This window comes from Alexandromys fortis, unplaced genomic scaffold (assembly GCF_014885135.2).
Source record: "Alexandromys fortis isolate MF-2015 unplaced genomic scaffold, M_Fortis_MF-2015_v1.1 scaffold_157, whole genome shotgun sequence".
Taxonomy (NCBI): Eukaryota; Metazoa; Chordata; class Mammalia; order Rodentia; family Cricetidae; genus Alexandromys; species Alexandromys fortis.
Genome location: NW_026068041.1, coordinates 3,521,490 through 3,545,791, shown reverse-complemented (window position 1 = coordinate 3,545,791; position 24,302 = coordinate 3,521,490). Strand labels below are relative to the sequence as shown.

General features: G+C 51.7%; 1 protein-coding gene across 1 annotated transcript; it reads right to left on the bottom strand.

The window, feature by feature from the left end:
• Nucleotides 1-2,270: 2,270 nt before the first annotated feature.
• On the bottom strand, nt 2,271-22,163 carry Faah (fatty acid amide hydrolase). Its single transcript, XM_050165739.1, has 15 exons — nt 21,753-22,163; nt 12,566-12,679; nt 10,491-10,625; nt 10,179-10,312; nt 9,885-10,091; nt 9,633-9,673; nt 9,284-9,408; nt 7,942-8,067; nt 7,426-7,523; nt 5,965-6,064; nt 5,684-5,724; nt 4,888-4,927; nt 4,348-4,456; nt 3,486-3,631; nt 2,271-3,287 (listed from the first exon to the last, which is right to left on the bottom strand). The coding sequence occupies exons 1-15, from the start codon at nt 21,945-21,947 to the stop codon at nt 3,159-3,161; spliced, it is 1,740 nt and encodes a 579-aa protein (XP_050021696.1). The 5' UTR covers nt 21,948-22,163; the 3' UTR covers nt 2,271-3,158.
• Between the last annotated feature and the right edge of the window lie 2,139 nt (nt 22,164-24,302).

Below are 24,302 nucleotides of genomic sequence, written 5' to 3'. Positions count from 1 at the left end.
CAAGTCTATTCCACAACTCCCTAGGGGAGATGACCCAAGAAAGTGAGGACTGACCAGGCAGCTAGGATCCTGGGGATCCGGTCTCCCTATCTGCTGGGTCTCCCATCGGTGAGGATGGGGAGAGAGAAACCGGGAAGGCTGTGAGAGTCGGAAGCAGGACAGAGGGGACTTGCGTTAGGAACCCTACTGTTCTTGATGCTTCAATACAGTCTGTTTCGGGGAGAGGCATGGCCACCCATAAGCTAGTCAGTGAGGCCACTGGTCGCTGTCACCAAGGGAATGGTGACCACCCTCAACACCAGAAGTTAGGAGAAGTAGTCAGGTTTACGGGTGACACCATTATGTCTGAGCCCTCAAGTCACCCCAAAACAGATGCCAAATCATTTTCAAGGCACCTCCAGAGCTCTGTGTTCTACCCTTCTGCCTTTTTATCTTCACCCCTTTCCACTTTCAGTGCCATCTGCTGATGCCCTCAGGTCCCTTTTCAAGGCCATTTGACAGCCGCATCATACCCCCGGACACCTGGGCCTTGTCACTTCCTCTTTCCTTGGGCTGAAAGCCCCGTGACCGTGCCAAGCCTTTTTATTTATTTACACTTATGAGCAGAAATTATTTTATTTATGTACTTATTTGCACGTACCCTCCCTAGAAAATGGGTTCCTTAAAAGCCAGGACCTTGTCAGTCTTTTGCAAAGTATCTGACACACAGTAGGCATTCAACGATAATTCAGTGATGAGGGTGGAGTTCGCCATTCCTACCCTCACCTGTCCTCATCCCGTCACATCAGCGGCATTTAAGTTGACGCCACCATTCTTGAGACGCGCATTCCCTGGCTTCCGTGACAGTGCACTTTTCAGCTCAGATGTCAATTCACACAGGAAGTACTCCCTGGCACACCTACTCACACACACGTGGCAGGCAGGTAGCTAGCGCTTGATGTCGTCATACCCAGAACTGCTCTATAGCACTGGGGACACACTGTGCAGTTACATTCGAGCAGGGGCTGCTGCTTCTGGCTGATCACCCTGAGCACACTGTGGGAGGAACCCAATGTGTTTACGGTATGAACGGAAGGAGTGCAGGGGCTGAGGGGTGGGGAAGTTCATACATGCAGCTCTCTAGACCAAAAGAAAGCTCTAGATTGAACATGGACAAGGAAATATTTGTCCTTGTGGTCATGAATCAAAGTGAAGAAAGTACACGAGACAAAGGTAGAAGGTCAGGGACAAACTGGAAAATTCCCTATTATGAATGAGAGAAGTAACCAAGAGGTGCCAAAATAGGTGCCCCCATAACAAGTGTGCCATTCCTCCAACAAGCCTTCTCTGACCATTCACTGAGCGCCAGGCACCATGGCGGGGGCTGTGCATACAAGGATAAACCTTACAAAGCTCTGACCAAAACTGGTCTCACTCACTTAAGGTATCCTAGGTCATCAGTCCAACCTATGTGTAGGAGACTTCAGAAGCCTGGCCAGGACTGGGAAGCTAACAAAACACAGACTGGAGACAGATCTGGCTGGGACGCTCATGGCTTGACTACATGGCTATCTCTACAGGGGTTCCCTGGCAGGTATCCAGAGTGACATGCCCCTCCCTTCCTTGGTCCCGTGTTCAGATTTGTGGATGTTATGGGAATTTTGTTTAAGCTGTGGTCTGTTGCTTAACTGGATAGAGCATTTGGTTTGAGAGGTGGCCCCTGGAGAAGAGGCTGTGCAGCCCTTTTGGAGCCACGAGGCAAACAGTGGCAGGTGTGTTGCGGCCGTGGTGACTGTCTCAGGCTATTATATTTCTCCCCGAGTTTTCATCATGCAGATGCACAACAGAAGATGGTTTGCAGAGGGGAAATGTCACAGATGACCCCAAAAGATGTCCCATTTGTATGTAAAGATGTGTTGCTGTTTTACCTTGCCTAAGGCACCTGATTGGTCTAATAAAAAGCTGAACAGTCAATAGTGAGGAAGAAGGTACAGGTGGGACTTCTGGGCAGGGAGAGTAAGGAGGAGGAAGAGGAATTTAGGGCCAGGGGAAGAAAGAAAAGAGACATTATGGAGACACCGGGAGGGAGGGTGGGTGATATGTGTGCTTTGGAAATTGAACCGGGGTCCTCTGGAAGAACAGCCAGTGCTCTTAACCACTGAGCCATCTCTCCAGCCCCCATGTTCTCATTTCTTAACTCAGCCTCCGAGAACTTTCTAGGCTCAGTACACCTCCTCCTTCTCCAGGAAGACTTCCTTCCAGGTCTTGGTCAGCAGTGGTAACAACTCCGACAGAGTGCCTTGTTTTATTCCTCCCAGGCAGGTGCCTCTTCTTCCCAACAATGCCAGCTCAGGGCCAGGTGTGCCCACCTGGCTCCCTGCAGCCCAACCCAGCTGCTTTCTCTGGTGCCCTGTGCTGTATGTAATAGGAGTCATTGAGGAGAGCTAGTATCCTCAGGGAAGACAACCCTCCACCGATGTCCACTCTACCTACAGGACAGACTGGGAATAAAGATTCCACACCCTCTGGGGCCCAGAGGAACGACAGAAGGTTTCCTGGGACAAAAAAGGGGACATGTGTGCTGGGCTTCAAAGTACTAAGAGGAGAGGTAAAAAAAAAAAAAAGGCGGCATGTCGGCAGAGGTGGAGGGAGCGGAGGAAGACCAGGGGCAGTGTCCATCAAAGCTGGACCAAATCCAAACAAAAAAGGAAAAGACAGAATCAAGTGCCGAGAACATGCCCATTTGTCCATCTTGTGGGTGATGATATCAGGGAGGTTTGGAAGCAGGAGAATGACAAGATTGCAGCTGGCTCTAGAGGTTCAGGCCAGCCCTCTCAGCAGGCTCTGGTTCCCAGAACCCTAACAGAAACACCCAGAAAATACATAATACATTGCTGCTTCACTGTTGGTGACCCTTGGCTCAGGCCATTCCTGCTGGCTGCCACATGAAGTAGGGGATCAGGATGGAAAGAGGACCAGAGAAAGGAGCAAGGTCCAAACTTGGTTGTGTGTGTTGGGGGAGAAGGGGCGGTTTCCTGTGCTTCTGCAGGGGTCCAGGGAAGGCAGGTGGATGCCTCTTCCCTGGGCTCGGCATTTCCTCACAGGTGGTAGTATCCTGACTAGACAGGGCTACAGAGTTCGTAGGTTCAGGTCCTCCAGAGCTGGGCAGGTGATGACCCTCAGGACGGCTGCTTTTCAGGGGCCATCAGCTGCTCCACCTCCCTCATGAAGCGCAGGCACAACTCTTCCTGCCAGGGCAGGGCCACACACTGCACGGCCACCGGCAGGCCTACACTCTTCTTCATGGCCTACAGGGGATACAGACATCAGGATGGGAGAAACGGGATCACACCCCAGGTCCAGGAAACACGTACTCTGCGGGGAGGGCAAGCGGCAGGCACGGGGCTATTCTGAGGAAGGCTGGCCAGGCCTGCAAGGGCTAGGCCTCTGTCCTCTACAGCAGCGGGGTCTGGGCAGCAGTGAGCTAGGGGCTGGGCAGGCTTTACCTTCTTCAGTGTAGAGTCCCAGATATCCCCAAAGTAGCCTCTGTAGTGTTCCATCTGGGCATCGTCCTCAGCGGTCACAGTGGTGACAGGCACCACCCCCGCAGGGAAGTCTAGGCAGTTGTAGAGCATGGTGTAGCTGATAGCGCCTGGAACACAAGACGCTGGCTGGAGCAATCCCTGCACACCTGCAGGGCCAACCGTCCTCTCTGGGCCTAAGTGACCCATCCTCATCCCGCACATAAAATGGCACTTTGATTGTAGAGTTACACAAAACCCCCTCTCCCAGGCCTGAGGTCTGTGGCAAAGCACAGATGCCAGCAAGACTCCCTGACACTTGCCCCGTGCCTTTTCCCATGCAGCTTCCCCGATTCCCTGACCTGGAATGCTGGTCCTATCTTCTCAGCTTAAACAACCCCTAGATTCAAACACCACCTCCCCAAACTGCAGGCTCTTCAAGGAGACCTCCTACAGGAATAGTGTTCAGAACAGACAACTCATCCACTCCCAGCATTCCACGCATCTTCCCCCACCCCCTGGTTTTTGGAGACAGATTTCTCTGTAACTTTGGAGCCTGTCCTGGAACTAGCTCTTATAGACCAGTCTGGCCTTGAACTCACAGAGATTTGCCTGCTTCTGCCTCCTGAGTGCTGGGATTAAAGACATGCGCGCCACCACCGCCCGGCCATCTTCCATCTCTTTAGCCAACAAGCTAGTGAGGTCCAAGTGAGGAGCAAGATGCTGCTCCACGGAGGGGGTGTCCCCCAGAACTCTTCCTTTTCTACCCACAGCACCAGAGCTCACAGGGCTGACCTCAGTGGGGAGGGAGAAATGAGAGTACTGAAGGAACGGCAGTAGGCCTCACCTGTGGCTCTGCCTGATGCGTTCAAATCCAAAGCAGGGCCCAGCATGGGGGTCAGCAGCACATCCAAGTTCATAGCTTTCCACTGGGCAATCACAGAATTCCGGTACATCTGAAGGGACATGAACTCACTGGGGGAGGCACTCAGAAAGACCCAAGGTACCCCAGGATGTCTGATGGACACTGAGAGGGCTCTGGCCCTAACATCTGGATCTGAACTGAAACACCATGAGACCAGAAGAGCTACCCCTTGATAGTATAAACAATACCAGGGGCAAAATACTTTCTGCCAAAGTATTTTGGTGCTTACTAACATGGATAGTCCAAGAGGAACAAAGAGGGGCTCAGGACAGAGGCCCTATGACCCAGACTCCCGGACAGGCACTGGGCAAATGAACATCACAAAAGGGTCCAAGCCACAGTCTCTAGAGAGGAAGAAGTGGCAGGCCACCCCAGGGCCCCAGTGACAATAGCTGTCAGAGATGCCACTGGTAGATGCCCTGAGCAATTGCACCCTCCTACTCCCCAGGACTCAGACCTTACCTCAATCTCATGCTGCAGTTCCCACAGCTGTCCAGCCGACCTGGACAGACAGAGGGAGGTCACCAGCCAACACAGCCACAGCCATCAGCATCAACATCATATCAGCATCAGCATCAACATCATATGCCCTGCTCTCACCCCTTCTAGATCTCACTCAACCCCAGGGGAATCTCTGAGAGGGGAAATCAAGGCCCTGCTGTCTAGATAGAAATATCCAGGATCTCAAGGGCTACAGCTGGATGGTTTAATGACTTCACAGCCCAGACAGCACTAGACCAGACCTGATTCCTCATGACCCTTGGCCTACAAGAGAGGGGAGGGCTATCAAAGGTCCTCAATACCTAGAGGTGAGAGGAGTAAGTCCACAGATGTCATACTGGAAACGAGCTGGCTCATGTCTTGATTTTGAAGACCCAGCCACCAAGGAGTGGGCAGGACCAGGTCCAGGACAGTTCAGTTCAGATTCCTAAAAGCCTTTCCCGTTTTCCCCTGGTACCCATAGTCCCCAGACCACCCCAGCTCAGGCTAACCTTTCTGGTCTGTTTCCCTATGCTTCCGTCTATCTAGCCTGTCCTGCTCTGCACTCAGGCCCTTGTCCTCCAGAGGATCCAGGACCCTCCTAAGACAGGATCAGGGCCCCCCCACCTCAATGGTCCCAAGTCGAGCTCTCTGCCTGGACACCTCAACTTTAGGACTTATTCCCCCCAGAGACTTTCCCATCAAAACCACCTGGATGCAGACAAGACCAGCTGGGGAAACACAGGGGCAGGCATCAGGGTATAGGAAAAGTTCTCACCGAGGCTGCATGCTCTTGAGAAAGGTTGCCAGTCGAGGAAACTGTACCAGAACAGACACAGGGTCAGTGACTGGTCCTCTATGCCACCTCTTCCATGTCCTCCCACCTCCCAGGTCCGGGTCACACCCCTTTTGACAAACAAGTTTGCTAAAGACCCAGGGACTGGGGAAGAGAACAGTCAGGGGAGAGACGAGGAGGCCATGCCTGGCCACACCTAGAGACCACGAACATCATAGGATGGGGGCCCAGAGGCTGCGTCCTTGGATGCCTGGAGCTCTCACCAGAGGCTTCAGCAGGAAGCTCAGCAGTGTTTTCAACCACCCAGGTATCTTCAGAATTAGGATCAGGTCCCCCAAGCAGGGATCCACAAAGTCGCCTTTGCTGGAAGACAAAAGGCCTAGGTGAGGTGCTCCATTCCCCCTCCCCTCCTCCCTCCCTGATGACTGCAGTCCTGTGGACTCAGTGGCCCAGCCCACCTCCTGCCTCACCCAGCTCCTGTGGTATTTAGTCGTTTACTTGACCTCTTTCCAACGCACACTGTTTCTGCAGCTTGCTGGGCTACCCACCCCTAGTAGGGACTGGGAGGCAGTCCTAGGGTCACCAAGGACTGAGGGAAATGTCTCCCTAGGCATTTTCCGTTTAGCACTGATGCCAGCCTACATTTAGAAATGGGGCTACATGACAGGCTGCTCAGGAAGCTTTTCCTCGTCTGGTTCAAAAGCTCGAAGAAACCTAGGAATATCTCATTCTCGGCTGGATTGAGAGGCAGTACCTTTTTACTGATGCCTCGGCAATATTTAGCTGCTGGGAAGTTGCTGGGGGGGGGGGCGGGTGTGAGCTGGCATAGTGACATAGTGACTGAGCAAGGCTGCAGGGCCCAAGCTGAGCTACAGTGAGACCAAGGAGCAGGTTTGCTGCCTTGGCCAGCTCAGTCATAATGTCTCCAGGAGGTACCTGTCTCAGGCCTCTGCAAACAGCTGGGAGGAACTGCTCTCTGACAAGCCTCTTAAGTGAGTCTGTTCCACACGCCCAACTCAGAAAAAGGGAAAATGAGGGTTGAAAAGAAAGAATTGGCTCAGGAAAGGTTGGTGCCCATACTCAACTCCTTCCTTAACATAAAGCAGGGAAGGCTGGGCAGTGGTGGTGCATGCCTTTAATCCCAGCACTTGGGAGGCAGAGACAGGCAGATCTCTGTGAGTTTGAGGCCAGCCTGGTCTAGAAGAGCTAGTTCCAGGACAGGCTCCAAAGCTACAGAAAAACCCTGTCTCGAAAAACCAAAATAAATAAATAAAATAAAAAGCCTCCCGTTACACTGTTACCTTTCCATAGTCTCTAGTGAGTTATCTCCAGGCTCAACTTGCACAGCTAGGACAGCAAGGTCCCTGCCCAGAAGCCCAGATCTTCCATGTGTGCTGCAAAGGCCTGTCCTAGGGATGGTCAACAGGGCCCAGCTGCTCGCCCTGGGTCTGCACATGTTTTTAATTTATTGTATTATTTTATGCATCTAAGTGTTTGCCCGCATGTATATCTGTGCACTGTGTGTGTCTGGTGCCTGCAGAGGCCAGGAAAGGGCACCAGATGCCCTGGAACTGGAGTTACAGACAGAAGTGAGCTGCCACGTGAGTGCTGGGAACTGAATCTGGATCATCTGGAAGAACGTCCCGTGCTCCTAACCACTGAGCCCAGCCTCTCTGCACATTGTTCTGATTCCACCCTACATCCTGAAGCCCAACAGCACTCACAAGTTCTGGAGGAAAGTGTGGCCACCGTCACTGAACAGCCCACCTGCGGACAGGACCTCCAGAGCGTAGGGTATGTTGTTTGGCAAGAAGGGAACCAGCTGCAGGGATTGAAGGGTATATTACAGCCTTCGGTTCCCGTAACTCATATGCTGCCCCAGGGGCCATGTGGACGATCTGTGCCACATGATCACAAAGTCAGCCTTACTGACCCATGACATCAGGAGAAGACTGGAGCCACACATGAAGCTGTCTCAGGATAATCAACCAAAACCCACTGGCCCACAGTCCCAGGTCCCTGGGACTCTTTAGGGAGCTGTACATTGTCGCTCAGACATCATCCAGTACAGGCTAAGCCCTCCGTCCACTACTCATCCCAGTCCTCCCACCTCGGTCATCTTTGCACTGGTCTCAGAGAGCCAAAACTCTCATCCCAGATGGCTAAATAACAGGGAATGAAGGGGCCTGGGAGGTCCATGGGTACAGGAAGGCTCCCCTGGAGGAGAGGAGATGCCATACCGTGTGGCCAGCAGCCTCGAGACTCCGCTTGGTCTCCAGCACGGCCCTCCTCATGGCTGGGCTAGGCATGGTATAGTTGTCAGTTTCATAGTAGCCCACCCGCAGGGGTCTAGAGCTTCTGTAGACCTAGAAGCAAACATCAGAGATAAGGCTGAGCAAAGAGAATGGCCCACGCAGGATGCTTAGAGACAGGTCTCTCAGTCAACCACAGCTACGACGTTACAAGCTGAATCCTTCTAACACGTTTTCCCCTTCAGTACCACCAAACCCCTTTACTTCTAACCCTTTCACAAGATGCCTTCATGGTGACTCAGAACAAGAACGAGGGTTCCCAGAGTCCTAAGAGGGAACTAGGGCTACCCAAAGACTGAAGCCCATGCATGCATCCTGTCCTCTGAGCTGAAGTTCTGTTAGCTGCCCTCGCTGCTGTGAGAACTAGTCCAGACCTCCAGACAGGGGCCTCCCACCTCTCCCCTCTCAGAAGGGGTTCAGGCTAGAGCTGTCTGAATCTGTCCATCCCTCCCGCCCAACTCCTAAAAGTACCAACGGCACTCTCCTGCCTGGGGACCCTCAGCTCTTCAAGGCAGCTTCACAGAGACAGGGGAGAGGCCAGCATGGGAGAAAGAAAGACTGGATGCTGGAAGTCGAGCTTGCATCCCATAGTAGACATGACACACTGCTTGTGTCTGCATGCCTCCACTGTGACCACCCCCAAAAGCTCTGTACATAAATACAGACAACCTCCACAGTTCTCCTGGTTCCCTGCTTCTCCCCAGCTCACCAAGACTCTGGGTCTCTCACTCAAGCTCCTCCTCTTTCTGTATCCCCCTCCCCCAGCCCCATCCCTAACTATCACATCTAGCCCAACTCCAGATTGAAAGATCCAACTAGGCAGGCCCCACCCTGCCCTTCCCTCTCAGGCACTAAGAAGCGGGCTCCCCAGCTTCAGGGAGTTAAGCTGTTCAGTCCCTTCAGATCAATATTTGGGAAGACGACACTTCACACGGCTCTCAGCTCCTTCAGCCTACTTGCCACAGAGCCTATTTACTGGGGATAGGGGCAGGAATACGGCAAGAAACGCTGCTATTTCCTAAGAGCAAATCCAACCCAGGTCCAGTTTCTTTCTGAGGAGTCTCTGAACCCAACTAATGGTCCTCAGCCACACAGGCTAAAACCCCAGAGGTTCCAAACGAGGGCACGGGCACCACCTGGTGGCCAAATGTGGAGTAGCAGCTGCCCCAGGCCTACCCTTGCCACAGGAGAGGGTTTTCCAGTCAATCCTTCCCACATTGCCTGGGTTCTAGAGTTCACTTCCCTTGCCCACCTCCACCCCCCCGCTCACCTCCTCTCTGAAGGGCAAGGGGGGCACGGTGGGGTCCAAGCGGAACAGGTCCTCACACAGTAGGGCTTTCAGGCATAATGCCAGGCTTTCCACATCCCGGGCCATGGGGCCAACAGAAAGCTGCACTGTAGGGAAGGGAAGAGGTGTCACTTGGCCCCTAAGGAGCTCTGGGTCTGAGTAAGGACTGGCCTACGGCTCCAGAGTAAGAGCGAGAAGGGGCAGTGGGAATTAGCCTAGCAATCAGATATTGCCCACAGGCAAAACGGGGGTGAAGGCAGATCAAGATGAGCCTCCCCCCCCCCCCCCCCCCGCCCTCCAGGGCTCCAAGAGTGTCCCAGGCCCCACTCACCTGCTGTCTGTCCATAGACACAGCCCTTCAGGCCACTCTTGCTGGTCAGAAACACAAGATGTTGGAAACAAGCAGCGGCCACTCTCTCCTCACCCAAGCCCACGCCCCAGCTCTGAACCCCCAGCACTGGCAGAGAAACCATGCACAGCCGGTGATATTCACCCCCTCCCGCACCCCTACAAATACTGGCTAGTAAATCGCTCCTGGGTCATGCATGCATGAGGAGGTTCGAAAGGTCCGTGCCCACCGTACCTGAGGCGGTTCCCGGTAGGCTTGAGGCCACAGATGCCGCAGAAGGAAGAAGGGAAACGGATGCTGCCTCCAATATCCGTGCCTAAGCCCAGAGGGGAGCCCCCAGATCCGATGAGAGCCCCCTCGCCCCCCGAGGAACCACCTGGGCTCTTGGAGGACTTCCATGGGTTCAGAGTCTGGCCAAAGAGCGGGTTACTGCAGTCAAAGCTGGAGGAAGCAGCAAAGAGTTGGCTCAGGCCACGTCGACAACGCTGCTCCGTCTACTCCCACCTCGCCCAGCTCCTAAGGACCAACCTTAACATGGACTGGGGGACATTGGTGTGCACGAAGGGCAGGGCGCCCTGCAGCTTCAGCACCTGCACCACCACACTGTCACCCTCCGATGGCACCCCCTCGTTCAGGCTCAAGCCCAGCGTGGAGTCTTGGCCCTTCGGGGAGAGATGGGTATAAAGAAGACACCATGGTGGAGACAGGACCCTTCAGCAGCTCAGGGACACGCCCACCAGCAGCACACTGGCCAGCCCGAGCCTCCGAGGTCTCTGGACCCCCCCAGAGCTGGACACAGAGCAGAGGAAGTACGGAAGGCTGACACCAGGGAGGGCGTACCTTGTAGCTGAAGCATTCCTTGAGGCTCACAGGGATGCCATAGAGCAGGCCCTGTCGTGGGGCCTGGGATAGCTGAGTCTCACAGTCAGTCAGATAGGAGGTCACACAGTTGGTCCCCTTGTTCACTTCCCAGGCCTAGGGAAAGGGAAATGGACACAAAGCAGAGGAAAGGCAGCTCCTCTCTTTAACGTTTCCCCCCTTCTACACTTCCTACAAGGGAAAGGGTAACCAGAAACACGGCTCAGAGGCAGCAGCAGAGGATGACCTCCGGCCCAGTACCCACCCTGCTTCACCCAGGCTCTCTTAGAGAACGAGATGCGGGGCCAGGCCAGGCTAGGGGGCGGGATGCTGTCCTCAGAGGCACTCAGCGGAGGATGAGCTAGAAGACCAGTGGCCGCTGCTCCCATAATTCCAAGTTCCATCTCTGCCCAGGGAGATAGACGGGAGGCAGACACGAGCAGACCTCCACATCAGGTCATGTTGGGAGTCAGTCGAGCTAGACTAGACCCTGGCACTCCATCCTCTGCCCTGTGGCAGGCTCACACTGGGCCAAGTCGAGCTTCCCTTTTCCCCTGGGACTCTTGAGTCCCACAGATGACTGACCTCAGTAAAGAAATAAGGGTTAGGCCCAAAACAATGACAAATTGACATTAGACATCTAGACCTTCAAGTCACAGGCCTAGGGTCCCAGGGGTAGAGAAGGGAGACACAGAGGCTGAACCTAGTGGCCCCTCCTACTCCTGGGAGACAACCAGAGAAAAGAGTAAGTTGTGTGGTCACACGCACAACCGCAGCCATCAGTCACTGGGGCCACACAAGGCAGGAAGGGAGGAGCCTACGCACAACAAAAATGCTCAGTTGTAAACTGGAAGTGCAAGGGCCCACCGAGGGCTTGGTAAGGAAGAGTGACGGCCTTGGCTGTCAGTGACACTGGCCTACTTTCTCCCGCTCACTTGGATGCCATCCCTTCAAACACTATCATCACACACCTCAGCCCTGACACTGATACTCACTTACTCAGGGTCACGCTCACAGACACAACACACTCAGAACGCATCAGGATGTATGTAGTCTGTCTTCCTCTTTTTCTCTTACACATATTCCCTGAGCACTTCTTAAGGGAAAGAGAACGCATGTGGTGCTAAGGCTTACCAGCAAATAAGACACTTTCTGTCGGGGCTCGAGAGATGGCTTTGTGAGAGAGAACTTGCTCTTCTTCCAGAGAACCCTAGCTTAGGTTCCAGCACTCACGCCAGGAGGCTCACAGCCACCTGTAATTCACATTCCATGCCACCCGATACTCTCTTTGGCCTCCAAGAACATCTGCACAATGCACATACCCCCTCACACACACGGATACACATACTTTAAAGTTTTTAAAGAATTAAAGAAAAATCCCTATCCACAGGGATTACCCATGCAGAGCCTGGAGAGGGGAAAAGTCAAGCCCTGCCTGTGAGTAGAGAAGGAGAGGGAGCACCCAGCAGGGCAAGGGCAGGGGAGGGCTTGCTGGGCAGCATGGAATCCATGACCTGGAGGTGCAAACAGAGGAGGGAAATCCCAAGGAAAGGAAACCAGTGCAAAGCAAGGCAGACCCCAAGCTCATTATCTCCAGGCTCCACCGCCTGCGCTGCTAGGGATGAAGATCCTGCTGAACTAAAAGGGCACCTGCCCCAGGCTGCTGCTGCTGCTGCTGCTGCTGCTGCTGCTGCTGCTGCTGCTGCTGCTGCTGCTGCCGCTCACAAAGGGAAGAGAGCAGGGAACAGCAAGGTGGCTAAGGGGGAGGGTGGAGAGAGACAGAAAGGAACAGAACAGACTTGGTGGCCAATGAGGTGGAGGCGGGAGAGAGGGAAATCTGGGCTGGAAGCCAGGTTTCAAGCTAAGACAACATGCTCAGTGTCCACACACACACACACACACACACACACACACACACACACACACACACACGCTGGCTCCTTCCCTCCCTGGTAGCTCCCGACACTGAGATTCTACCATGATCCGGAGCAGGACAACCCAGGCCAGGTTTTCCCCGCAGCCTGTGCAAAGAAGGCAGGGGCTAGCCTAGGGCTTACCTTTCCCAGGTAGGTGAAGAGCACAGCCTCCGGGGACAGCTCCCCACTGTGTAACTTCTGTCCTAGTTGGGGCAGGGGCAAGGCCAGCAGTGCCTCTGAGTCCAAGTCAGGGTTCTGTGGGGAACATATTCCGTCAGTCTTGCACAGGTGACTTTTGCCACTCAGTCCTCAACAGTAAACAAGCTCATGCTCACGGTCACTTGCTAATATCCCTAGAGAAGGTACCACCTGCAGCTCTGACACCAGAAACCACCCTAGGTAGGCTCTTGGTGTCCCAGACCAGTGCAAATATCATCTTGGGAAGTCTGCTGGACAGGAAATGATGAGGGACAGGGTGTTGCCCGGACAGATTATTGCACCATTAGACCAGCATCCAACACAGCTGCCTACTGCCTGCCATGCACGGCACTGAGCGTTTTATTTGTTTGGGTCCCCACCACTACTCACGGGGTTATTCATTTTTTCTTTTCTTTTCTTCCGTTTCTGACAGTTTCTTACTATAATATAATGCATCGTGATCATATCCCATCCCCCATTACCTTCTCTTATTCACCCCCCCACACACCTGTTGACCTTCTTCCCAACTAGGCCTGTTCCCACTTTCTTCATGGTATTTCTGTTTGGTTTTTATTTGTTGTTGTCGTGTATATCCAAATCATGTTCTGATTGTAACAGCCATGTCATACATATTCAGAAGTCGGTGCTTTTATAGTGTCCCTCACCATCCTTTGGGTATATTTTGTTTTGTTTGAGATAGGTTCTCACTATGTAGACCAGGACAACCTCAAATTCAGAGATCTGCCTGCCTCTCTCAAGTGCTAGGATTAGAGATTTACTCCACCACACCTGATTGTATTTGTTTTTTAAGAGGTCTCAGTTATCCTGACCAGGTTAGCCTTGAACTTTCAAGATCTTCCTCCCCTGTCCCCAGCCCCAAGGAGATGAGATCACAAGCTTTTGTTTGGTTTTGGTTTTTGGCTTTCAAGACAGGGGTTCTCTGTGCAGCCCTGGCTGTCTTAGAATGCAGAGATCCACCTGCCTCTGCCTCCTGAGTGCTGGGATTAAAGGTGTGCGCCACCACCACCACCACCACCACTGGCTGGATTACAGGCTTTTCAACACCAAGCCTATGATACTCCATGTCTTCATTAGCTCTTACTACCATTCCCAATGTTCAGATTTAAAGACTAAGGCTAAGAGAAAGGAAGTGCTTTGTTTAAAACCACAAAGGTAAAGAGTGGGGCTGGAGAGATGGCTCAGTGGTGAAGAGTATTTGTCCTTGCGGAGGACCTGGGATTGGCTTACATGATGGCTCACAGCCGTGTGTAACTCTAGTTCTAGATCTGATGCTCTCTTTTGACCTCTGTAGGTACCAGGTATGCATGTGGTGCACATACACACCTGTAGGCAAAACACTCATAGACATAAAATGAAATAAATCAGGAAGGAAGGAAGGAAGGAAGGAAGGAAGGAAGGAAGGAAGGAAGGAAGGAAGGAAGGAAGGAAGGAAGGAAGGAATACTCTACCCCCCACCAGCACAGCCATCCACAGCACACAAGCCCTGGCAGGGAAGTGAATCAACAAGAGTCCCATTAAAATGCTACGTTAGTGGCTGAAGACCAGATCCAAAGGGGGATGATTGACACACTCATTTCCAGACAGGTATGAAGGGCCTGCTCTGAACCTGGCCCTACGAGCTTACGCAAGACGAGGATGGAGCCACAAACGTGCGGCCTAGCTCTTTGAAGCTGCCACAAGCTGAAGCCATCTCAGAAGAGGGAGCCTCAGTGGAGGAATTACCTCCATCGGACTAGCCCGTGGGCATGTCTGTGGGGCATTTTCTTAATTAATGACTGTAGACAGTGCCACCTCTGGACCGTGGTCCTCAGAAAGCCAGCTGAGCAAGCCATGGAACGCAAACTAGTACATAGCGTCCCCCAAGGTCTCTGCTTCAGTTCTTGCCTGGAACTCCTGCCTTGGCTTCCCTCAATGATGGGCTATAACCTGTAAGCTGGAATAAAACCTCCAACTTACTTTTGGTCGTACCGCTTATCACAGCAACAGAAAGCAAGCTACGACATATCAGATATGAACAGTAGATAGTGAGGGACTGAAAGAATAAAACAGGGTGTGGTAGAGAGTGGCACCTGGGCAGAGTGGGAAAGAATTGCTCTCTGAGGGAGGAGGGCTCTAAGGCACACCCACCTGCCAGACCTCCAAGGCTTCCAGTCCCTGGGGTCAGCTCTGCCTGCAAACACCCTCCTGGGCCCTCCTCAGAATCAGACCAATGAGTCAACTCTGAACTACCTACCACCCCACTGCTCAACACATCCTCCATTCCTGCTAAGGTCACCAGAGAATCGCTTGTTACCAGATCCAAATACATAACTGTATCGTCCCTCATGCCTCCCAAGGGTCTTCAGAGGTATCAGGCCACATGCCACTCTCTTCAGAGTCTCTCGGATAGAAATACCAGCCCCGAGGGTCCCCCGCTACCACCTCTCTGCTGCTCCCAGTGCGATTCAGTCAGTCAGCAAAGGAGCACATGAGAGGCCATGCATATGGAAATAAACAAGAACACAAGGTTCCTGCATTCAGGAAGATAACATCTAAGCAAGCAAACAAGACTTTAGTAGGCAGCTTGAGGTAAGGCGAGACGGCAGAGAAACAGTCTTGGTGGAAATGAGGATGCTGTTGTATGGACAGTCTACCTGATGAGGTGACCTTTTAGCCATGACCTGAATAAAGGGTGACTCCTCCATGTTCCTCTGGTACTTGTCTTCAACCTCTGAGGCCAGAGAGGGTCTGCCCTCCTGGCTTTCACTCTCTGAGCTCCCATCTGTTCTGCCTGTCCCATGCCTCCTGATCCTCCACCAAGCTCCACCTAAGGCAAGTGACCAGCTGAGCATGCAGTGAGTTCCGTCCTTCCTTCTGCAATCACTGTCTCCCACATTTTCAACATGGCTCCACCTCAGTGTGCCCCAGGACCCTCAGACAGGCAAGTCCTTTCTAGCTTCATCCTTTCCTCCCCAGACTACCACCCTGCTAAGCCCTGCCCCTGTGACCCATCCTTCCTGCTAGGTCTATACAAGGGCAAAGCCCAACCTGGTCTACAGAGTGGTGTTTCAGAGTCAAAGTGAGCTCCTGAAGGTGCTTCCAGCCACGATCTTATCAGAAGACCTTTGGATCAACATTCCCTCACACTTCCTGTTCACCCAGACACAGCTCCGCCCAACACCTGCCCCAACCTGGGAACCCATTCTTAATGCCAAGGAGCACTTCCCCAAATCTGTTAAATGATGTAATACTTGGGGTTTTTATTCTTTTAATATAACCAGCTACAGAAGAAAAACACAGACTCATGATTTCTTCCCAATACATAACCCTAGTTGGATATATATGTGTGTGTGTGTGTGTGTGTGTGTGTGTGTGTGTGTGTGTGTGTGTATAAAATCTTAAAAATATCTAGGGGGGATGAAAAGATGGCTCAGGGGTTAAGAATATATACTGCTCTTACAGAGGACCTGAGTTTGATTCCCAGCATCCATAGCCTGTAACTCTAGAATCCATTGGCCTCTTTGGGCATTGCACTCACGTGCATATACACACACATAATTAAAAATAATAAAAAAATAGTGAGAGGAAGGTGGAGACAGGAAGATCCTGGAATCTCACTAGCCAGCTTATCTTGCTGAATTGGTGATCTCTAGGTTCAAGAAAAGACTCTGTCTCAAAAAATAATGTGGAGAGTAATAGAAAAATATCTGACATCCGGCCTCCACACATAGGAACATGTGTATGTGTACACATGAATGCAAATACACATGTATACCACACAGAGGCACCAAGGTTCACCCATTCTTCTCAGACCCTGTTCTGAAAGGAAACCGAAGTTTCTGAGGACTAGGACAAAGGGGTAGGAAAAGCCCACACTACTGTTACCCATGGTCATTCTCTTCTTTCCCACAAAGCAGTCACGCTGTATGAAGCCCTGCTCCTGCCTCTCCCTTCCCACAATTAACACAAACTGTGCTTCATATTTTTTCCAAGCTTGGAGGCTTATGCTTGTAATCCTGGCACTTGGGAGACGGAGGCAGGAAGGTTGCCATGAATCTGAGTCCAGCCTGGTCTACATAGTGAGCTGCAGGCCAGCCAGAACTATAAAACAAGTCTGTCTCAAAGACACAAAACAAGGGGCTGGAGTGATGGCTCAGCAGTTAAGAGCCCTGGCCGCCCTTCCAGAGGACCTGGGTTCAATTCCCAGCACCCACATGCAGCCCACAGCTGTCTGTGACTCCAGTTCCAGGGGATCTGGCATCCTCACACAGACACACATGCATGCAAAACACCAATGCACATAGAAAGTAAATAAATCTTTTTTTAAAAAAACTGTAAAATAAGGGCCTAAGATTATAGCTGTGTTGGGGGCTGGAGAGATGGCTCAGAGGTTAAGAGCATTGCCTGCTCTTCCAAAGGTCCTGAGTTCAATTCCCAGCAACCACATGGTGGCTCACAACCATCTGTAATGGGGTCTGGTGTCCTCTTCTGGCCTGTAGGCATATACACAGACAGAACATTGTATACATAATAAATAAATACATACATACATACATACATACATACATACATACATAGAACATAGCTGTGTTGGTAAAATGCTTTTCTAATGTTCACAAAGTACTGAGTTTGATACCCAGCATAACATAAAACCAGGCATGGTGTGGTGGCATAGCACTTAAGAGGCAGAGGGATCTTTGAGTTTGAGGCTAACCTGGTCTACAAAGCAAGTTCAAGGACAGGCAGGGCTACACAAAGAAATGCTCCCCCCTCCCCAAAACAAAACAAAACAAAAAACCTGGGCATGGTGGAGGTCAGAGGATCAGAAGTTTAAGGTCGTCTTTAAAATATATAGCAAGTTCAAGGTCAGCTTGGAACACAGACCCTGTAATACAGTATGTGTTCACTGTTTCATTTGAGGCAATTACTTTTAGCAGCTTGGCCACCATCTCCTCCCTCCTTGCTAAAGATGCCTGCAAAAATCCCTGCAAATGTCATCTAGAACAAGGATTTTATGGTGGGATGAATAGCAACGGCTCCCATAGATTCATAGATCTGAATGCTTGATTGCCAGGAAGGAGCACTTGTTAGGTGTGGCCTTGATAGAACAGGTGTGGCTTTGGGGGTGGGCTTTGAGGTTTCAGGTGCTCAAGCCAGGCCCAGTGTCTCTCTCTTCCTGCTGCCTGCCAGTGCAGATACAGAACTCTCTGTTCCTTCTCTAGCACCACGTATTCCTGCGCACCATGCTTCCCATCCTGCTGACAATGAACTAAACCTCCGAACCTGCAAGCCAGGCCCAATTAAATGTTTCCTTTATAAGAGCTGCTGTGGCCATAGTGTCTCTTTACAGAAATAGAACACTAAGACAACCCCCATTCTCACACACATTTCAATTCTTTCCAATGTCTCCACTGTTGACAGTTGATGACACAGTTGCTAACAGCTATTTTTAAGTCTTCAGCTAGCGTTAGGCAGTTGAGACATCCTCCTTCTCCCAAATCACTAAAGTCTGGACCCCAAAGAGGCCACAGGGCCAGGAAATAATTTCCAGATAGCTGTATGGGGCCACCAAGTGTGGAGACATTTTTCTTTTTCTTTTTTTCTTTTTTCTTTTCTTCTTTCTTTTTTCTTTTTTTTCGGTTTTTCGAGACTGGATTTCTCTGTGTAGCCCTGGCTGTCTTGGAACTAGCTCTGTAAACCAGGCTGGCTTCGAACTCACAGAGATCCACCTGAAAGGCGTGCGCCACCAACACCAAGTGAGACATTTTTCAAGAGGGAGCCACTGGGCCTCCTGTAGGCACCGCTCCTCTTCCAGCTGCTTCTTTCTCTCCTGAACCATCTATCGTCTTAATTTCCGACTCTAGGGCTGTCTCCTTTTCTCTCATAGATTTTTATCTCTGTTCTATTTCAAGCTGTCTCCTCCATTTGCTCACAAAGACGGCCAAGACATTCTCATAGTCTAACAGTGCTTTCAATTTATCGGTGGAATCATTTCAAAGAACAGTGCAAGGGAGGCTTGGGAAAGGCCGGGAGACACAATCACAATGGATCCGACTGAAGGGCGAGCATCTGTAGGACCAGTGAGCTTTACCAAGAGCACGCATGAGACAGTACGTCCAAACACACATGCAAAGGCCCTGAAGCAAGAATCACGTCCTGTGACAATGCTTCCAGCCTCAACAGTCTAGGGCTGGTTCTTGTGTGCAGTGTAGAACAGTGCAGGAGAGGGGCTGGAGTCATGACTAACGGTACTGTCTTCTCTTCCAGAGGACTCGCGTTCTGTTCCCGGTGCCCCACATGGTGTCTTATGACCATCTATAATTACATTTTCAGGGGGTCTGATACCCTCTCTGGCCTCTGTAGGCACAAGACAAGCATATGGTGCACAAACATACATGTAGGCCAAACATTCATACACATAAAACTTTTTGTTGTTGTTGTTGTTGAGACAAGGTTTCTCTGTGTAACAGTCCTGACTGTCCTGGAACTTGCTTTGTAGACCAGGGTGGCCTCAAATTCACAGAGATCCACCTGTCTCTGCCTCCCAACTGCTGGGGATTAAAGATGTGCACCACCACCGCCTGGCATAATTTCTTGTTAAAGTTTTTTAAAACTCAGGGGCAGTTGGGAGAAGTAGAGGAAAGACTGGTGCTGATAAGCTTCCATCCATCAACAGTAACCAGACATACACCTCTCCCTAGAGTTGCTCCAGAGTCTGGAAGGGGAACCATTGTGTGAACCGCTGTGACTCAGAGGCGCCCATGCCCTCCTTGCCATCTTGTGTCTCCCTTGGCACAAAGTAAACTTTGTGTAGTATCTACCAGAGGGACTGAAGTACACTTGATTCTACCTTCCCAGGTGCCCCTTGCTACCCTACCTTCCCAGGTACCCAGGTACCCCGGTATCCCTTACTATTCAAGGACAGACTGAGGAAACACTAGAAGAGACTCCAGAGGCAGCCTCAGGTGCCGCCTCTCATTACTCAAGGAAGCCAGAACCCAGTAGGAGGGTTCTGTGGGGTGAAGAAGGGAAAGGGTGGATCCCAGGGCTGGGCTGATTTCACATCAAGCTCCTACCTCCTAACCACCCCATGAGGTCAGCAAAGCTATTGTCATTAAGAACCCTTAGGTAAGTATGGCAACCCACATCTGAAGCCCCAGATCTTCAAATCGCTGAAATGGGAGAGTCTCTTGAGCTAGTCTCTAACTCAGTCAGGACAGCTAGACAGAAAGAGACATATGGGAGACACGGACGATGTTAGGAATATGAATGTCTTTTCTGTTTGCTAAAAAAGCACATGGGAATAAGAGTGTAGTGGTACGGCCTGTACTTGCCAGCACTTGGGAGGCTCAGGCAGGAGAATCAGGGATTCAAAGCCAGTCTGGGAAGCATGAGACCCTGCCTAAAACACAAAGAAGACAGCAAGCAAACAAACACAGAGGCTCCAGCCCCTGAAACCCCAAGGCCAGTTTCCCTTCCTGAAAAAGCTAAGCTTGGCGTTTGAGGCCAGGTGTTGGCTCCAGGAAGATATCAAACCACATTTTGTATTTCAGAGCCAAAACTTCTGCCCTAAAACATTCTTTGGCAAAACAGATTCTTCGGCTCTTGAAGAGACTGAAGGACAATTACTTTATAAGAAATGGGGGAATACAAGAAGACCCAGCCTTTTCCCAGCCCTCAACCCCCAGCTCTCCCAGGCAAATGGATTCCTTATGGCTAAGATTATTCCTTCCTGTAGGCAGAACTGTGGGCAGATTCCTGTGCCTGCTCCCCAGGCTGTGCTGGAAGATGGCAGAACTCAGCTGGCTGCACAGAAGGACATGGAGGAGCAGCCGAGGTTCCCCAGGTCTAGCCCAGGATCATCACCAGTATCCTGAGGCCATGGGCAGAGAGAAAAGGGGGAAGTAGCAGAGAATCTGTCTCAGGTAGAGGAGGTGGCCAGCGTGGGATCTGAACCTCCCAACCTGGAATGAGACAGTTCTAAACACTGACTGATGGTAAGCTTTTTGGGCAGAACCAGAGACACTTTTATCTCAATAAATATATACAATATACCCCAGGCTTGGTGATGATGGGGAGTAAATTCAGACTATTACAGTCAGCCAGTTTTCCCGCATTCAGGCCCACAGCTGGGTATCCAAAACCCACTACCACTCCACCCTCCCCACCCCTTGCCAATTCCTGGCCACTGCTGTGAGCTTGAGCTCCACAGAGCACTTTGTTGCGGTTCTGGCTCAAAAATCTCTACCTGCAACTGAGCACCTGCAAAACGCAATTTTCACTGAAACTGGTCCCGAAACACCTTCCTGACTCCTACTGTCCCCATCGCCTGGGAGCTCTCCAACCTGTCAGATCCCACAAATACCCACAGCAACTCCTCCATCCTTCAGCACATAGGCACACCTGGAGTTCAACATCTGGGCTTCTAGCTGGGGCCAGTGTTTCATACAACAGGAGAAAAGGCACCCTCTTGCAGACACCTTCTCTAACCTTTCCCCAAACTCTTTCCTCACACCTCCAAACGAACACACTGAAATGTCCAAGGCAGGAGAAGCCGCTAGAAGGATGCTTGCAGAAAGGTTTGTGAGGTGATGAATATGAAAGACCGGCGGCAGAAACCGGGAAGGACTTAGATTCTAGAGAGGCTTCGCCACTAACTCCCTGTGCACCTAGGCGTCTATTTTTTTTAACCCCTCTCTTAAGATCCTCATGCACAACTTAACAAACATGAACTTTAAGCTATCTGGGCTATCATTAAGCATGTTTCCAAAGTCCTGAACACTAGTTTACCTACTGAGTCTCACTTTAGCGCTTTCTGTTTTTGTTTTTAGAGTGTTGATAGTCAATAATCGAGATTCTCTGGCGCGGAGCAAAGCTCCTCTTTAAACCAGTACACTGTCCAGACTCCATGACCTGTCCTGTCCCTTTCTTTTCCGCTTCTCCTCGCGCTGCACCTGGCGCGGAAAGTGTACGGAATGCGATAGCTCGGGGAGGGGTTTTGTTCCCAGGCTCGCTCACACCTGCGCTACCCGCGAGTCGGCCTTGTGACGTCCAGGCCGCTGCAAGTGCTGCCTCGTCCACTTCGTGCTCCCCACGCCCTCCCACCCCCAGCCCCGGAGCCCGCCGTCACCTGCAGCCGGAAGCGCTGCACCGCCTTATCCATGGTCTCCAGGCCGGCTCGCTGCCTCCGCCGCGCCCTGGCCGCCGCTCCCCGGGCCGTCCGGCGCCCGGTCCATCGCAGGACCACCGCCGCCGACAACAAGCAGCAGGCTAGGGCAACCCCGGAGACTCCGGACAGCGTGGTCCAGACTTGGCTCAGCACCATGATCTCTCGCAGCCCGCTGCTACCGGAGAGGAATCAGCACGCGCAACCCAACAGCTCCGCTGCAAAACCCGGCCTGGATCACGGGCGATTCCGCCTGAAGGAGGGGCGGGATCAACCGCGGGCCCGCGGGGAGCGGGGTGCGCGCCGTTGCCGGGCAGCCAGAGCAAAGCTGGTGGTGCCAACGGTCAAGGTCAAGCCTGGCCGCCTGCTGGGCTCGTTCCCCGCGTCCTCGCCTTTTAAGAGAGGCGGAGCAGCTGAGCTCCGAGTGGGCGCCCTCGGAAGCACCAGGGCGGCCGGGTTTCCTGGACCAGGCCCCTGGCGGCGTCTCCGCCCTGCGCACCCCACAGCTCCAACTCCCTCCCAGAAAACGCGACCACACCAGAGCCCCCAGAACAGGCCCACCTAAGCAGACCCCGTGATGCGGAGCTTAATAATAACCCCTAACGTCTCAGCAGCTTTCCTGGAGAGCCAAGCGTCACGAGGTTGTGCATAGCTAGTCGTCCATCTCGCCTGGGCTCAGGGCTAGTCCCCTGGGCGCGAGAAGTTCTGAGGCGCCCACCAGGTGGCCTCTCCTTCTCTAACGCCCCAGACCTTGAGTCTTTTACCCTGGGTGCCCTCATCCACTTCACAAAGACGATCCCCATAGGTTATCCTCTCCCAGACCAAGGCCCTCTTGAGATTTCACACCCAGGAAACAACAGTAACTTCATCTGAACCAGAGCCCTCCCTGGGGACCTAGTGCCCATCACTGGGGGCCATATATGAGGGCCCCCGCACATCCTAATTCTGGCTAGATTGCTTTCACAGAATTTTATGTGATTCATCCTGTGAGAAGGGCACTTCTATTTTCACTTTTCTAGTGAGGTAACTTGAGGACAAGAGGGGTTAAATAACTTTTTTGAGTCACACTGAGTGAAGACGCAAACTCCAGTCTTATTCAAAGTGGTGCTTTACCCTTTAAGCGGTACTGCCACTGCTGCCTGTGGAAGTGAGGCACTGTGGGGTAGGGTTATGTCAGCACTCAGAAATGGAAACTCTGAGTCCCTAGGTGTCTTTACCTCTGAATCTGATAGGGGTGGTAATTATGTGTACCTTAGAGGACTGTTAGGAACCTGCGAGCTTCTCATTAAAGTCCCTGACCCCAGTCACACCTTAAGCCTCGGGCTCTTCTTTTTTAAACTCACTGTGTAAACCAGGCTGGCCTCAAACTCAGAGATACACCTGTCTCTGCCTAGCTTCTGTGTGCTGGGATTAAAGTTGTGAGTGATATATATATAATGTTTATGTGCATTGATGTTTTGCCCTGAATGTATGTCTAGGTGAGGGTGTCCTGGAACTAAAGTTGCAGACAGCTGTGGGCTGCCATGTGGATGCTGGGGAATTGAACTTGGGTCCTCTGGAAGAACAGTCAGTGTTCTTAACCGCGGAGCCATCTAGCCCCTGTTTCTTTTCTTTTTAAGGAGAAACTAAATTATTACTCTTCTTATTTTCAGAGTTATTTAGCTGAGTGTGGTGTTGCAGCCTGCAAGTCCAACAAGAATGTGCACTGCGAGACTGGTACTGGTCGTTCCTGAGGCCTAGTGGCCAAGTTTGTTGTCCTGCTGCCTCGGGGACTCCATTACAAAGCATTCTTTTGTGTGTGTTCTAATGATGGCCTTTCTAAGCAGTAAACTCCCTGGGGACATATTAAATTGGATTTACTTTACAAAAGGATGGGGGTGGGGTAAGAGTAGATTTGGAGGCCTAAACCTCAAGCTCAGGGCTGATTAGGTCTCCTGTGGAGGATCTGGTGGGTGGCCTGCGCCAGAGAATCCCCTCCGGGTGCTCACACTTCACTTTTTCAGATCCCGTGATTCAGTCTTCCACCGACCCCTGCTACTAAATGACGGTCCGTTGCTGAGAGACTGGGAAATAACCAATAACAAACCTGATAAACAGCCTTGGAAAGCAGGACAGGATGTGGTGGTGCAGCCCTGTAACCCCAGCATTGGCAGCCTAGAGGGTTTCAAACTCAAGTTCAGCTTGAGATAAACAGCAGGATCCTGTCTTCAAAACCCCCAAACCAAACCAAACACACCCAATTAAGAGATCATGCTACAGCAATACAAAGAGTCTTGGATTATGAACCTTGGGCTAGAAAGCCAGGAATTCAGCACACAGCACTCTGGAGTCAGACTGCCTAGTTATCTGGATCTCCTTATGTGATTTTCTGAGCCTGTTACCTTCATTGTAAAATGAAGATAGCAATACCTCTCAACACTCTAGGACTTGTGTAAGAAGTTAGTGGATGTAGCAGAGCCAGGATAGCCTAGCAGCAGCCACTCACGCATGTTAGCCATCATTAGCATTGTTGCT

Bases quoted from the DNA above. Each gene is read 5' to 3' on its own strand.
- Faah (XM_050165739.1), bottom strand. From the start codon at position 21,947: ATGGTGCTGAGCCAAGTCTGGACCACGCTGTCCGGAGTCTCCGGGGTT. The intron at 10,313-10,490 runs GTACGCCCTCCC...CTCTCCCCGAAG, and splicing joins AGGAATGCTTCAGCTACAAG to GGCCAAGACTCCACGCTGGG. The intron at 4,457-4,887 runs GTAAGGTCTGAG...ATGTCCCTTCAG, and splicing joins AACTGCAGCATGAGATTGAG to ATGTACCGGAATTCTGTGAT.